The sequence below is a fragment of the Condylura cristata genome, unplaced genomic scaffold, assembly GCF_000260355.1.
Source record: "Condylura cristata isolate star-nosed mole 26May11 unplaced genomic scaffold, ConCri1.0 scaffold00006, whole genome shotgun sequence".
In the NCBI taxonomy this organism is placed as follows: Eukaryota; Metazoa; Chordata; class Mammalia; order Eulipotyphla; family Talpidae; genus Condylura; species Condylura cristata.
Window position 1 is genome coordinate 17,437,539 of NW_004567107.1, and position 14,610 is coordinate 17,452,148.

Sequence of the window (14,610 nt, forward strand, 5' to 3'; positions counted from 1 at the left end):
AGAAAGAAAGAAAGAAAGAAAGAAAGAAAGAAAGAAAGAAAGAAAGAAAGAAAGAAAGAAAGAAAGAAAGAAAGAAAGAAAGAGGAGAGACGCTTGCATAGGCACAGGTGGGCAGGCTTAAAGGGTAAGGCCTCCTCCACCCGCACCTCTACACCAAGCGGGAGGTGTGATTTCAACAGTTATTACCTGATTTGAGCTCTGAAAGGTGCCTCAGAGCACGCAAAGGAGGCTGCAGGTTAGAGCACTGCCAATAATCCCTTTGTTGACAATAGCAGGCTGCAAGTTCTGCTTTATCCATCTTGTCACTGCCCAGGGTCCTGTGGCCCCAGTCATGTTTTGACCACATACCACTTCCAGTCCCACCCAACCCTAGAACTCTGTGAGTCTGTATGTCAAAAGGATACACTAAGGAGTTCACAGAAACGGGAGATATTAAAATGGAGTCAGTGCACAGGACAACAATACTTGCTATTCTATTTCGCTTTTATAATAAAATGAAGAGTATCTGTTTCATGAAGTTTTTAGATGGCCTCTAGAAAAGACTTCCTCTGGCTTAACATTCATGATGATTTTGTTGTTTATAAAAATTCTCATTGTGTGATTTCTTTTAACCATAAACTTACCTAGATTTTGTAAAGCATAATCTGGTGTTTGTGTTTGAATTCACCTACATTGTCACTAACTACGTCACCGTGGGCATTTCATGTTCACTTATTCCCTGGCCCTTAGTGCATTCTGCATGGGGCAAACGGCACAGGTTTATTGTTCATATTCTTCTAGTTCTGCTTCATGAGTCACAATTCACAATGAACAGAGCAAATCACAGTTCTCTATGTACTTGACAGCCATGAACGCATTATTCTCTAACATTCATAATTGTAAGAAACATTAGCCAGAACATGTTCTTGAAATTGCTATTCCGCCGCCCCCAATATGCCACAGTCATTAAGAAAAATAACTCCAGAAATGGGAAGACTTGAAAATAAATGTTCATAAAATATAAACAGCTCCATTCCCAATGGATTCCAACAACACACTCAGATATTTTGAAAATGCTTCTACCCAGCTTCCATTAGAGTTCACTTCATATTGTACAATTCCACACATATGGAAAATAAGACTCCCTGGGGACAGAGCTTAGATTAATGTTGAGAATAAGGACAGATACAATAAGACTACAAACAGGAGACACATGAGACTCTGAAGCTGCAGAGATGTTCTAAATAAGTCCCCCCATTTGGTCCTCATGTATTCCTTAGGGCTTAGGGTCTGCCCTGCTTGGCCTCTGTAACTTCTATTCCGACAGGGCCCCACTCCATAAGGCTCTCTGGGCATCATTAATAAGGCTCAGAGAAACGGAAGCCTCACAGCCCATCTGGGCATCCAAACCAAACAGCTCCCCAGGACTTACCAGCTGCTCTGCTGGTTCCGTCCTGCCCAGGTGAAGACTCTACTGCTCGTGAACAGAGGATTGGCAGGTCGGGGAGCTGAGAGGAAATGTAATTTACTGCATCTGGTAGCAGAGAACAGGGAATACAATTAGGCACAGTGTCGGGAGGCCCAGTGGGTTCACTGCCGAGACAGCAGCTTGCTGCCCTACATAATGGACCGCAGAGGCATGAGAAGATCTGTGTAAACAAAGACAAGCCTTTGCCCAGTGACTGGCGCTCAGCAGACTCGCTGAGGTAAGAGGGATCCTGGCCAGAGTGCTCAAGCCCACAACTGCACTATGTGTTAAAAGATTCACCAGATGAATCCTCTCACCATCCCTGCATCTCTGGCCTGTATCCCAGCTCTTTATGCATAAATAAATAAATCTTAAAAAAAGATTCACCAAAAAGCTCTAGATTCTGAGTACAATGACTTCAAGGGGAAGAAATGAGAGAGGCTAATAAAAGCCTTATTGGGCCCTCTCTGGTGGCGCAGCGGGTTAAAGCACAGCCACTTCAGCATGAGTTCAATTCCCACTCCGGAGGTGTGGCAGACCTCTCCTGACCCGCCCTCTGCTCTCTTCAGCAGTGTACTTCATCAGTCTGCCTGTTCTGCTCCCCACTCTGTCTCTGGTAAATCCTCTCAAAGCCCCTGCACCTCTGGCCTGTACCCCAGTTCTGTATGCATAAAAAATAAATCTTTTTTAAAAAAAAAAGCTTATCAAGTTGGCGGGATTGACCAAAGAGATGGAACATCAAACTAGAAATGTGTGTTACACAGATGTGAAAGATCTAGGCTCATTCCCTGAAATACAAACATAACTTTATATGCCTATTTCATTCACAGGACCAGTTTTAGAGACATAAAATAAAAAAGTAATAGTAATAGTAAACAACCCAGACTTGAGTCTACTATTTCAATATTTCAGACAGAAAATTCTGGGATTCTAAATAAAAATACCACGGTTCACCCCTGGCTCAACTGCAAGAAACATGCAGGGAAAATATCAGAAGAGAGAAGGAACTACTGGGGCAAGACAAAGAATTGGTCTATCTCCCAGAGGCAAGTGAGAAAACAAAGGGAAAGTCGAAAATGGGGCTCTATGTGAGGTGGCTCCTTCCTGTGTCATGCCCACAACCATGTCACGGAGTCCTGGAACTCTACTGCCTCAGCACGGATGACAGCTACCTGCTGCTGCGTCTCCACTGAACAGTCACCATCACCTGGAGCACCAACTGTTTCACCTGTTCCCTGTATTCAGCTCACTGGCACGCAATTCATGCAGGCTTCCAGGCAGTGCCCTTCACCACCCTCCTTGCCAACCAGGGTGCAGCCAGTGCCCCAACCCTCACTCCTATTTCTCTCTCCTCTGTCCCATCCTTGACATCCCTGTGGACAAACCCTTAGTTCTGTCAGCCTTCTTTTTCTTTTCTTTTTTTTAAATGTCATGCTGAAAAGGACCATGAGTAGACAAAGAATAAGGATTAGGGTAAATTCAACTCTACACCACCTAGAGGGTTTGCTGACTCACATGTGAATGTGAACAATCCAATAAATGCTATTTAATGAGTGCTAATGTTCTTAGCTCAAAGGACACATTCTGTGTGTGGAGTGCAGTTTCCCTAAGGGAGTGGGTTTGTTCATATCCACTGGGGATAAGGAACAGGAAATCCTGAGTAGACAGGCAGGCCTTAGGTTGGAGTGAGCCCTGGACCCTGTATATGCTGCTGTTTGGACCCTGTTGAAGGTCCTCCACTGGAAGAAGGGGGGTGGACATTTGAGAGATGGTGGCTTGGAGAAGGCTAAGAAGCAGCCTGCAGGACCCCCGTGAAGATGGGCCAGGAATTGAGTTGGGGCTCAGTGTGTGACCACTTGTGTGAACTTGCAGTTTCGTCTCCATTGTTCTTGAAGTTAGGCTGCACGCTCACTCTCACTGTCGGATGAAGGAACTGGACCCCAAACCTGCACATGGCAAGACCAGACAGCATATCAGCTTGGAGTAACCCAGTCTGAGGGGTTAGAGGTAGACTGTTAACAGAGGCCCATGGGAAGAACAGAGCAGCAAGGTAAAGGCTAGGAAGGAAGCACAGGGGACAAGAGACACTAAATCAAAGCAGACTGGCAGAACTTCCAGCTTGCACTGAGGCATTCCAGAAATCTCCAAGCAAATGAAATGGAGAATCAAGCCATTAAGACCAGGTGAGGCCTCAGGAATACACATCTAGCACATTCTCTGCTAAATATAGTTTCTAGGACATCCTTGAATACTGAATGTTTCAGTAGCTAGAAACAAAAGGCAGTTGTTGCACTTGGAGAGGATGTGTTTTCTAATGTTTTGTCTCAGCCTCTCCTGGAAGGCAGATGGAAGGGAAGAGGTGATGGAGTGGCCTTTTCCCACTGTTCAGTGACCACAAGCTTGAGGATGACAGTTCTTGGTGGTGCTGGTGGGGAGGGGTTCTGAAGCTACAGGGCTCCTGCTAGAGATAAGGGAGTGGTGAGGAGTGGGGCATGAGGAGGAGGAGGGCTGACCTCTCAACATGCCATTCAGTAGCAAGCCCGGAGGTGATGCAGAAAAAAGGGGTCTCAGCCCAAAACAATGAGTAGAAACAGGGTCTTAAAGCTCCTGTGGGAAGAATGTATTCACATGATGCCAGTCAACTGCCAAAGTTAGCTTGGCCTATCATTATGCATCCTGCTGCCTGAGAAGTGGAGTGTAGTCAACTGCAGAGCATAATCTGAAGAAAGTGCTTCTCCTACCTAGCACAAGCTATGAACACAGAATTCCCAAAGCTAGAGAAAAAAATGATGAAAATATGATTTCTGGGCCATTGAAGACTACTTTGGTTTTCCAACAATTGGTATGGAAGGGGAAGGTGCCAGGCTACTACAGACTGTGCTGGGTGGGAAACTAAGTTCCTTATAGCAAGGACCGAGATAGGCCCCAGACAGTCATTTCCCTTCACCAGTTCTAGTTAAGAGTTTTATATCAGCTTCTCAGTGGATAAAGAACAGATTCAGCAGTAGCCACATGCTGTAAGCAAGTAATAGCTTATGCAAGGGTCTGTTGAAGGCAGGAAAAATAATCCATTCAACAGGTGAAGATTTTGCTATATAATATGTGACATGTATATAGAAAGGGGAGAAAGTGAAGGAGGTCTGTGGTCAGGAAATTCTATTCAGTATTGTGGTCCAGCATTTTAGTACTTCATCTCCTCTCCCACATGTAGGGCCCCCGAAATGGGTTACGACATTGCACACCAACAGCCATCTCCTGGTACCCTTAATTATCTGCAACCTTTTCTACAGCTGCATGATTCTATTCGGTGCTGGATTTAGAAGTGGGGCTGCTTTGTCACTCTATACTAATTTTTGTTAGTTCTCAGTAACAACAGTAGGTTGATGTAAAAGGACCTTGGTTGCTTGGAAATCAAAGACGGAGAGAACCATCAGGTTCCAATTCCTTCAGCTGCCTGTGCTTCAGATTCTACCTTCAGACCACAGCATGACCTCACAGTGACCACATACTTGGCACGGCGGATTCCCTCCTTCAAACTTCGTCTGTGGCTCGTGATGTGACAGAAGGGTCCTCCCTGACCACAGATGGCAGGAGTCACAGCTCATGGTGACAGTGAGAGCACAAAAACTTGCTCTGATGTGTCTGAGGACCCCTAGGCACGCTGCACTCCCAAACCCCAGTTCAAAAGGGAAGGAGGAGAGTCATGAGGGCAGCTGTCCACAGGCTCTCTGTAGTCAGTCACCATCAGTTTTCTTACCACCTCCAGGGCCTGTGGAGGTGAATGAATGAAAATGATGGAAGCTACGCAGGAGGAACTGAGTGAATTCAGGATGAAAATGAAAGAGACAGTAACTCGCATTTATAACATGGTTTCACGTCTCATGTCTCACACTGCTCTCCAGATATGATGTGTGGGCTCCGCCCCTTCCCTCATCACAGAGCAGAATCTAAGTGGGGCCCTGGCTCAAACAGGGAAGGGAGAAATTGAAATGAAAGCACAGAGGTCAATGTGCACCCTTCCACTGAGTGGGTGTCTGTGGGTCCATGCAGCTCCCACCCCACTCTGACACTGCTGCGTGCACTGCCTACGGTGGTCCCGGGTGCCAGGGAAGCTTGCTATTCTCCCCATGTTGTCACCCCAAATCCTCCCAACAGGCCATTCATGCCCCATTCCCAAGGCCCGGAACAATAACTCAGACTCAGCCTCACCCTCGAGTAGCCTTCAGAGCTGCAGGTGTCTTCCTGAAGGCCCCGGCTCCTCTCTGCCAACATGCACTCGGGGCACGAGGACTAATTTAATATCTGCCCACAGAGAAGGAGCCAAACTCCAAATATCCTGCCTTTAACCTTCAGGAGACACACACACATACACACACACCCCGAACTTTTTTTTTTTTTTTTTTTTTTTGGCCCACGCCAGAATCCTCCTCAGAACAAGCATCTGTGCTAATTCAGAAATATGCATGATACATTTCTGCACTTTTATACCTCTTCCCATATTTTTCCAAATGATACTGGGAAAACACCGATGTCAGCTCTTATTTCAGTTCCTGATCATCATCCTAGTTTAGAGACTGAATTTTCTCTAAGTACCACGTGCGAGGAAGGTAGCGGATCCAGCTCCGATATTTCCAAGCAGGTCGAGACCCAGAGTGAAAGTGGAATCACATGGTTTTCATGAGTTTGCAGCTAGGGTTAGGGATGTAAGGCAAAGGGCGAGAAGTACGCAGCCCCAAGTTCACCTCTATGACCCAGGCAAGGACAGGAAAGGGTAGAGGCAGGAAAGGGAGGGAGGAAGGTCTCGTGCCAGGGTGGGGGCAGGAGCCAGGCCCTGCTTTACCCTTCGGGTGCTTCAGGCCATCTCTGTCCCACAGGGAGGGAAGCACTGGCCAGTCCTATCTCCCTGAGAGGTTGGAGAAACTGTTGTTTTCTTATTCAAAAAAAACCCAGAGGCCTCGGAAAGGTTTCCTCAACAACCGACTTCAGATGTATGTTGTCAAATGGGGATGTCACAACCAGCACAAATGGGCTGGTGTCTACCAGGTCCTGATGTCAGTACTTGGATGAGCATTTTTCAAGAAAGGCCCAAGCAGTGAACCTTTGGGATTGAATGGAAAGGAGAACCACCAAGCCAACTGTGCAAACTGCCCCAGAACAGGAGAGGCAATGAAGATGAGGGTCACGGGCCTCCTTAGTGGCCTGCAAACAACAACCCCTGCTTTCTGACGCCCTTACAAACCAACAAATCACGTCTCCCAGTGAGCCCTAATGCAACCCACTAACTGACCAGGATGACAACATTCATCTGCAGATGGGCAGCGAGCACTCACTTACCTCCATCCGTGTTGGAGAAGCTCTGTGGAAACAAAAGCAGGACAGAGGGTTACTACACAGTGGAGGGACTACCCCTCAATCATCCTATCCCTCAGGCGAACCCCCCCCCCACCCCAACACACACACATATACTCATGGCCAGAATTTGACTCTGGTACGTAAACCCAGTGCTCTTATTTCTTCTAGAAAATTGAGATTCCAAATTTTGAGGGAAGGCGCTGCCACTCCCACCTTATACTGAATTTTTCCCACACAGACATATTTCCATTTATCCAGCATATGTGCTTGCTTGTGTTGGAGAAGACATATAAGGAAATCCTATCTTAACATTAATTTGATAAGAATGACTTTTTATGGCTGTTTGGAGCCTGAGAAAACAGGATTCACAAAATGGAGGAAGGGCCTGAGACAGGCCGAGCCTACTGGCTTTCTAGAGTCTTCCCTCTTTGCCTGGTGGCACTGCATGTGTTTTTGCATAGCAAAACTTCATGCTTTTACACTATTTTTTGAAAGTCATGTCTATTTGTGATGCTTTTGCCTCTAATCTTTTCATAAAGGAAAGACTTTAAAAGAAGAGTCTAAAATTACAGGGAACATCTCATCTGTTTAAAAAGAATTCATTTTAGAATTCTAGAGTCCAGTGGGAGAGGACAGTTCAGGGACTCAGCACATAAAAGGTTTGGATAGTAGGTAAATGCATTAAAGACTCTTCTCTATGCTACCTGAGAGGCCTGGGGGTCCCACACCTGAAGCCAGGCCACCCTTAGGTGAGTGGCCTAAGGTGTCAGCCCTTGTTTCAGAGTCTATGACCCAGATGGCTCATCAATAGCCACTGATCTCTCCAGCTGGCACTATTTTGCTAGATCTGACTTCCCCATGGTATAGTTTATAGAATTCCCATTTGTTTTCTTCACCTTCTGAAAGTCCTTGAAGGATTTTTCTGTCTCCTTCAGTTTCTCTAGGATGATTTGCTCTTTGGCAGATATCTGGGACTCTTCACTTTCTAGTGTTTGTATTTCCTGTTCCAGCCTGGAAAACACACAAACAGAGGACAGGTCACTTTATTGTCCTGCCATCCCCGGGCAGGAGGGTCGCCCCTTCCTGTGAGCTGACTTCCTGGCAGTCTTGAACATTCTGCTTAGGTACCCTGCCAACATTTCACATTACAAAGAGTCCCCTGTTTTCAGCTGTGCCCAGAGTCGAAGGAAAACCACCACAGGTGCCTCCACTGGGCACAGCTACCACTTAGCAATGTGTTTTGGTGTCTCCCTCCAAATTGACTAATATACACACTCTCAACTTGGAGGTAGGTATTTTACAGAGGATATAAAATCTGAAGGTGTAGCTGGCTCTTTTTGTTGGGTTGGCTAAAGGGTAATGGGTCAGTCTCGCTCAAAGGGAATAAATTTCAAGCCACGGCTGATGGCCAGAATCCTTGGGAGTTGGCTGTCATCTCTCCTCATGGATGTGCCTCTACTGCCAACGAGAGGGGCGAGGACACAACCGGCTTATTCTTGCGGAGCTTTCATTTTTCAGAGCTATCTTATATATTTTCTGAAAGGGCAATTATTTCAGTACTTGCAGAGACTCTAGGAATATTCCAGAACAGCAGCTACAGTTATGATGTGGGGCAAGTCTCAGCAGGTGTACTCTTCCATTGAAACAATAATAAAAACCTTTACCTTTGATTGGAAATTAAATCTGTGCCAAGAATCCAGTGAAGAACTCTCAGGGGTTATTTGGTTTAACTTTCCCAACGACTCCTTAAGTAGGGAATCCCCATTTCACAGATGAGATATTAGAACTTGCCAGCGTTAAAAAACTAGTGAACTACTGCAAAACCTTGGAGGATGGACTCAAGCAGGGAAGTCTAACTCTAGACCCTGTTCCTAACCAATGCGTGAACGCTCACCACCCGGATGCTACAACGATTCCACACGTCCTGCCATGTTAAATACCGAGTGTGTCAGCACATGGTGGTGGCCTGTTATGCAGCCATGTGTGGACTGTTATGAAGGGATGGATGTTTGCCTGCTTAAAGGACTCCAGACTACCTTGCTTTTGAGTTACTCTATATGAATTCATTAATTCATTCATTCATTCACTCACTCATTCTTTTTTTCTCCATGGTGCTAAAAGCTTTGCTCCAATGCAGATTCTGCTCCTGTCTGTGTGAGTCCCCTCACTCCCTTCTTACTCTTCCATCTTTTTTTTTTTTTCAAAGATTTATTTATTTGTACATACAGAACTGGGGTACAGGTCAGAGGCTCGGGGGCAGTGAGAGGCTTCACTAGAGACAGAGTGAGGAGCAGAACAGGCAGATCGACGAAGTACACTGCTGAGGGGAGCAGCGGGCGGGTCAGGAGAGGTCTGCCTCGCCATGTGGTCACCTCTGGGGCAGGCGGGAATCGAACTCATGCGGAAGTGGCTTTAGCTTCTCAGTGCAGTGCTTTAACCCACTGTGCCACCAGGGAGGGCCCCTTACTCTTCCATCTTTTAATCTGCTGCTGAAGCTGGCTAATCAAGCCCCCTAGGCCAAAGCCTAAAATAAGAGTTCAGCGTGAACTCCTCTGAGGGGTACCAAACACTGAGATGTCCACATGGATTTATAGGGATGCACTATGCCGGTAAGAGGCCTTTTATGCTTTTTTTTTTGGGGGGGGGGTTGTCAGAAAAATTATGTCTGGATAGGTGAGATTATGGAGCAACTGAGTTATAATAAACACCCAATTGCATTCCCTCCACATAAAGTTTCCATTATACTTATTTCATTCACAGCAAAAGTGGAAGGCCCTATAAAGACTAGCCAGGCCCTATGTCAGCTGGCCTCTCAGTACTTATAAGGCCACCACTCTTACCAACATGCCTATTTCACACTATGCTTTTGTCAAACAGAGCTATTCCTTATCCACTTATTTGTACATTAGGCTTCCCCCGCTCCAAGAAACCCATCTCATAATTCTAACCATTCTTGAAGTTTCAGCTCAGCCTTATTAGGCTTTTAAAATTCACCACCAGGAAATAACATGGCTCTTGGAACATTTGTTGGCACATTATTTTGGTTTATCAGAGGTCTTCTGTCTACCATATGTTAGAAAAGTGGTTCTAAACTAAAGTGATCTTGTCCCCCAAGGGTATTTGGTAGCTTCTGATCTATTACAGGTGCTCGTAAATCAAGATGAGTGGAGTTGGTGCTCCAGACATCCACATGGTGGAGGTCAGGGATGCTGCTAAACATCATAGTGTGCATAGGCCCTCCACATCAAAGAAATATTGATAGTTCTAAGGCCTAGTAACTTTCACTGTTGGGTTAGAATATACATTTTTCATTTTCCCCACTAAGTTCATCTTGGGGGAGGATACAAATGGTTAATAATGTATACTGAACGCATGAAACAGGGTAACCCAATGTGAACTGGGTTGCCTGTCTGTGGGTCCTCATCTGCGTGCTTAAAATTCAATTGTACTACAGGCACACACATAAAAGGTCAATAGTGGGTTTATTTACAAAGGGAAAAGAAAGGAAATACCCAGGGAAAAAGAGAGAAACAAGTTAACTAGAGCATCCTACTATGACTTGGAACTCTAAAGCACACTGAAAGAGAGCCAAGCGACCAGCCACCAGCCACGAGGCCGAGAGAGAGAGCTCAACATGGCTTCCATATATATATATATACCCAAAAGCCCCAAAATGGCTGCTTAGCTCCACAGTCCTCCCTTTGGTATTGCTGAGAGTTGTAGCTTCAGTGACTGGAGTTGGGGTTGGAGCTGTAGCTTCAATAACAGAAGTAGGGGCTGGAGTCCACAAGACCTATATCTGCAGAGTTCATTTAGGACATCCTATCCCCCTAACAAAACCAAGCTGCAAATAGTTCCAAGAAGGGACCTTCCAGATTGATGATCAGGATGTGTCAACAAAGTTTGTCTTGAGAAGCCAACCAAATGGCTTGGGTTGAGTTGCCAGCAGAATCTAGAGGTATGGAGGCCAAGCAACATTGACATAGAAACGAAAGAGATATAAAATGCCTTTGATACTCCAAACATTCAGCAAACCTTCTATAGACATCTGTTGAAAATTTTCTGGGGCAATTAAAGGAAGGAATTTGAGCATAGAATGAATACAGGAGTTTGAGGCCAGAGGTTTTGTGGATAGACAGTATTTCACAGGCGGTGGCATAAGGAAGCAGCTGGACCTCACCTTTTTAAGTGTCAAATGAAGGGGTTCATGGCTGTTTGCCAATGTCTATTGATTCAATCAATAGTATTCAATCAATACTTTGGAGCTTGGTTGGCTGGACTTAGAGCTAGATATTTATAAAAGTCTCAAAAACAAACAAGATGGTGTTAAAAATGACTGACTTGAGAAAAACAAAACAGGCTGACTCTAGGTAACTCACTTCTGCTCTGAAGCAGCCTCAATGGCTAAGAATTCTGTGTGACCTGATGCCTATTGGCTGGCCTTGCAGTATCCATGGCCTGCTCTGGCCCTATGAGTTTCAGGGCTCTCAGCTATATAATTCAAGGGCTAAAGATTTGGGTCAAGATACCATGTAACTGAGAAGGAATGGAGAGAGAGAGGAAAGATGCACTGAATCTAGACTTTTACGATAACAACAATTGAGTTTCACCCCAAAGAGAACAAATTCTGGAAATTGACAGTTTCTATAAATCTAAATCAGTCAGAGTGAACAGCAAACAGAGGTACATCTGCCTTTGGGGCAGGTTCTGGGCTGGATGGAAAACCCAAGTCCCTGCATTGAGGAGCATCCCCCAGAAACAGTTACAAGGTTAATAAAAGTCATTTTCGTGGGGCCAGAAATGCCACTTTTTTTGTAGTTTCATGACTGAAATCTAATGCTATCTTCCCTGGAGGAGCCAAGCAGATATTGCCAAGCTAAAAATAAAGAACGGGCAGGAAGTGTAATTTATACGCAAGGTTAATCGAGGCTCTTTAGGCTTAGACAGGTGCATATAACAGCCCCTGACCCACTCACTTGGTTTACTTTTCGCAAAAAGCAGGCTGTGATAGGCTACATGGAAAGGTGACATGCTGCAGCTTTGGGGGCCTTGTTTCCTGGAGATGAGGCTGTCACCAAGGCCAAGTGGTCAGTTAAAATTTACTTTATCCTGCCAGACCTTTCGCACAGGAAAATACAAAGGACCTATGAAGTGCCTCATTCATTCTCTCATTCCAAAAGCCATTCATACACTCATCCAGCTAACTTCCTATGAACACCTTCTCTCTATCAGACTCTGTGCTGAGCATCAGAGACACAGAGCTGACTCAGCCCCAGCCCCTGCTTATGAGAGTTCTCAGGACGGTAATGAGAATCGCCACGTAAACACAGAAGTTACAGCACAACTCCACAATATAGAGAGATGCACTGTAGAACCATCAGTTCTGCCTAGGAGGATATGGCGGGGACTCCCAGTCTCCTATGCAGTATTTATACTTCCTGAACCAAAGTTCAGGCTGGGAGCAGAAACAACTTAATCTAACTGCTTTTCAGAAACATAAAGCTCCTCAACAGAACTTCTACCTCTTCTTGAAATTTTCTATACCCGGGGAGCTCACCACCTCCCAAAACAACCTGCTCCCTCTCTGAACAGTGCTGGCTGTCACAATGGAGTACTATTCAGCTATATAAAAGATGAACTGATGCCATCTGTGACAACATGGATGGAACTGGAGGGAATCATGCTAAGCAAAGTAAGTCAGACAGAGGAAGACAAATACCAGCTGATTTCACTTATATGTGGAGTACAGAGAACCAGAACAAAGGAACAGACAAAACTAAACCAAAATCAAATGCTAACAATATCATGGTATACTTGAGGCGACGAGGGGAGGATGATGGGTGAGGCGCAAAGAGGGCCCCAGTGGACTATGGTGGAGGGTCATGGGTGCTTGGATGTTGGGTGTGGTGTGTTTTGGTAAAACACACCTGGCGAAGTGTGTGAACCTATTCCTCTAAATTCCTCTAAATCACAAGCAGTGATGTAAACTGACTTACCTCAATTTTTAAAAATCAGTTTAAGAAATGTTTGTTCTCAGATTTCACATGTTCTGTAGTGTTCACGATTGCCCGAGTTCTGTCCCTTGAAAATGAAGGGCCAACACTGGGCTATCTATACACCTTAAACACCGTCAGTCCCCTGAACTAATCATTTAGACATCACATGTAACAATAGGGAAGAAACCCATGACTCTGAAGTTTAAATTACATGTAGACTCATGGTGCAGAGTGAGTGTGGTGGCACATGGCAGGCAGCTTGTACAGGCCTCGCACCCCCTCTTTTTTGGACACAGTATTCAGCCCCCCTTCCAGAAAACAATGCTTTGGAGCTCTGTGTGGAGCTGACAAAATTACTGACCAGAGAGTCTGCACCCCTTGCCAAGGAGGGAAGTACCACTTGGGTTCCCAATTCTGCTTGAGACCTGATTATCTGACCCCTTCCTCCATTCCAAGACTATGCGGGCCCCCACCCCTTCATCTCTATCTATGTCTATCTAAATATCTCTATGCTTCTCTGTTCTTCTAGTCAAAGTAGAGCACTGGGAAGAATCTTGTTTATTTTCACACAAAGAGATGCTTTAAAATTCATTTTCTGTATTTCAGGAAGACAGTGCATTTGTTTCTATGGAACTCCCCAAATATTTTTCATGTGTGACTCCATTTCAAGGAAACAGCTTCCTTTTATTTAGATGAGTCTATCTACAATCACTGCAGATCATTGGGTAGTTGACTGTGAGAAAATGTTAATGGCCCTTAAATAAACAGAGGATTTCCACTTATCCTTCTGAAAGAACAGGACCTTCCTTGACTTAAGGTGTCAGTGGAAACTCAAACCATTGCATTTTTTTCCACATTACACGCAGAGAATGGAGCCTGTAGGAATTCCGAATGCACAGCTCATATCCTTTCCCGGGCTGAAAGCTCCCCGAGGTTGCCCATCACCTTTTCCCTGATTTCCACTTCGTAGGCCAGAAATTCATACCCGCATACTCTGCCCTAGGCCTCCCTAGGCCTCCTGACCTTTCACCTTCCTTGGTTTCAGCCCAAACTGGCTACATGCTGCTCTGTGGCAGTCAGGCTGCTCCCCACTCCCACGCCTCTGCTGAGAACACACCTAATAACCAAAGCCCAAACGAATTGTCGCTCCTTTTTTGTAATTTTTAAAATGTTATCTTTATTTTTTAAAATATATTCATTACACCATACTTCATTTTTGTACAATGTTTGGATTCCCTGTGAAACTTCCGCCATCATTTCCCCGAGCACCATCACCGTGGTCCCTTGTGCTCTTCCCACCCGGTCCCGGTCCCTCTCCCCCCTCCTCCCCTGCAGGATGCCTCTGATCTCTAGTTGCCTGATGACTTTGATTTTTACTTTATTATAGTTTTTTTTTTCCTGATTCCTTTTTTGTTTTCTCTATATTCTGCCTATAAGTGAGACCATTCGATGTTTTTCTTTTTTTCTGGCTTATTATAGAAGAAAATAAAGCTAAATTGTCCCTTTAGCAATGTTCTTCAGCTCCCTCACTCCGCCCAGGCTCCCACAGCAGCAGCTCTCACAGGGACCTGGCACACCCCACCAGGAGTCAATGTTAAAAATGCATGTTTGGGCCTTCCCTTGCGGGTCAGTAGGTTGAAGGGCAGCGCTATAGAGCTGGCCACAGCTGCCTCGGCGCTGGTTCCATCCCCAGCCAGGGAGCTGATCCCCGGCCATGGAGCCATGGCCTGTCAGCCTTCTGCTACACCCACTGCTCCCCTCAGGAATGTGCTTCGTTAGTCTGCCTGTTCTGTGCCCCACTCTGTCTCAGGGAGT

The 14,610-nt window shown here is 45.5% G+C and overlaps 1 protein-coding gene across 1 annotated transcript in view; it reads right to left on the bottom strand.

The window, feature by feature from the left end:
- The window catches only part of LOC101635968 (A-kinase anchor protein 2), a 384,285-nt gene that overhangs the window by 175,501 nt on the left and 194,174 nt on the right, over nt 1-14,610 (bottom strand). The window contains exons 5-7 of the mRNA XM_012721381.1: nt 7,696-7,810; nt 6,782-6,803; nt 1,412-1,513 (exon numbers count right to left, since the gene is read on the bottom strand). Of these exons, the coding sequence (XP_012576835.1) occupies nt 1,412-1,513; nt 6,782-6,803; nt 7,696-7,810 (239 nt within the window). The remainder of the gene's footprint in view (nt 1-1,411; nt 1,514-6,781; nt 6,804-7,695; nt 7,811-14,610) is intronic.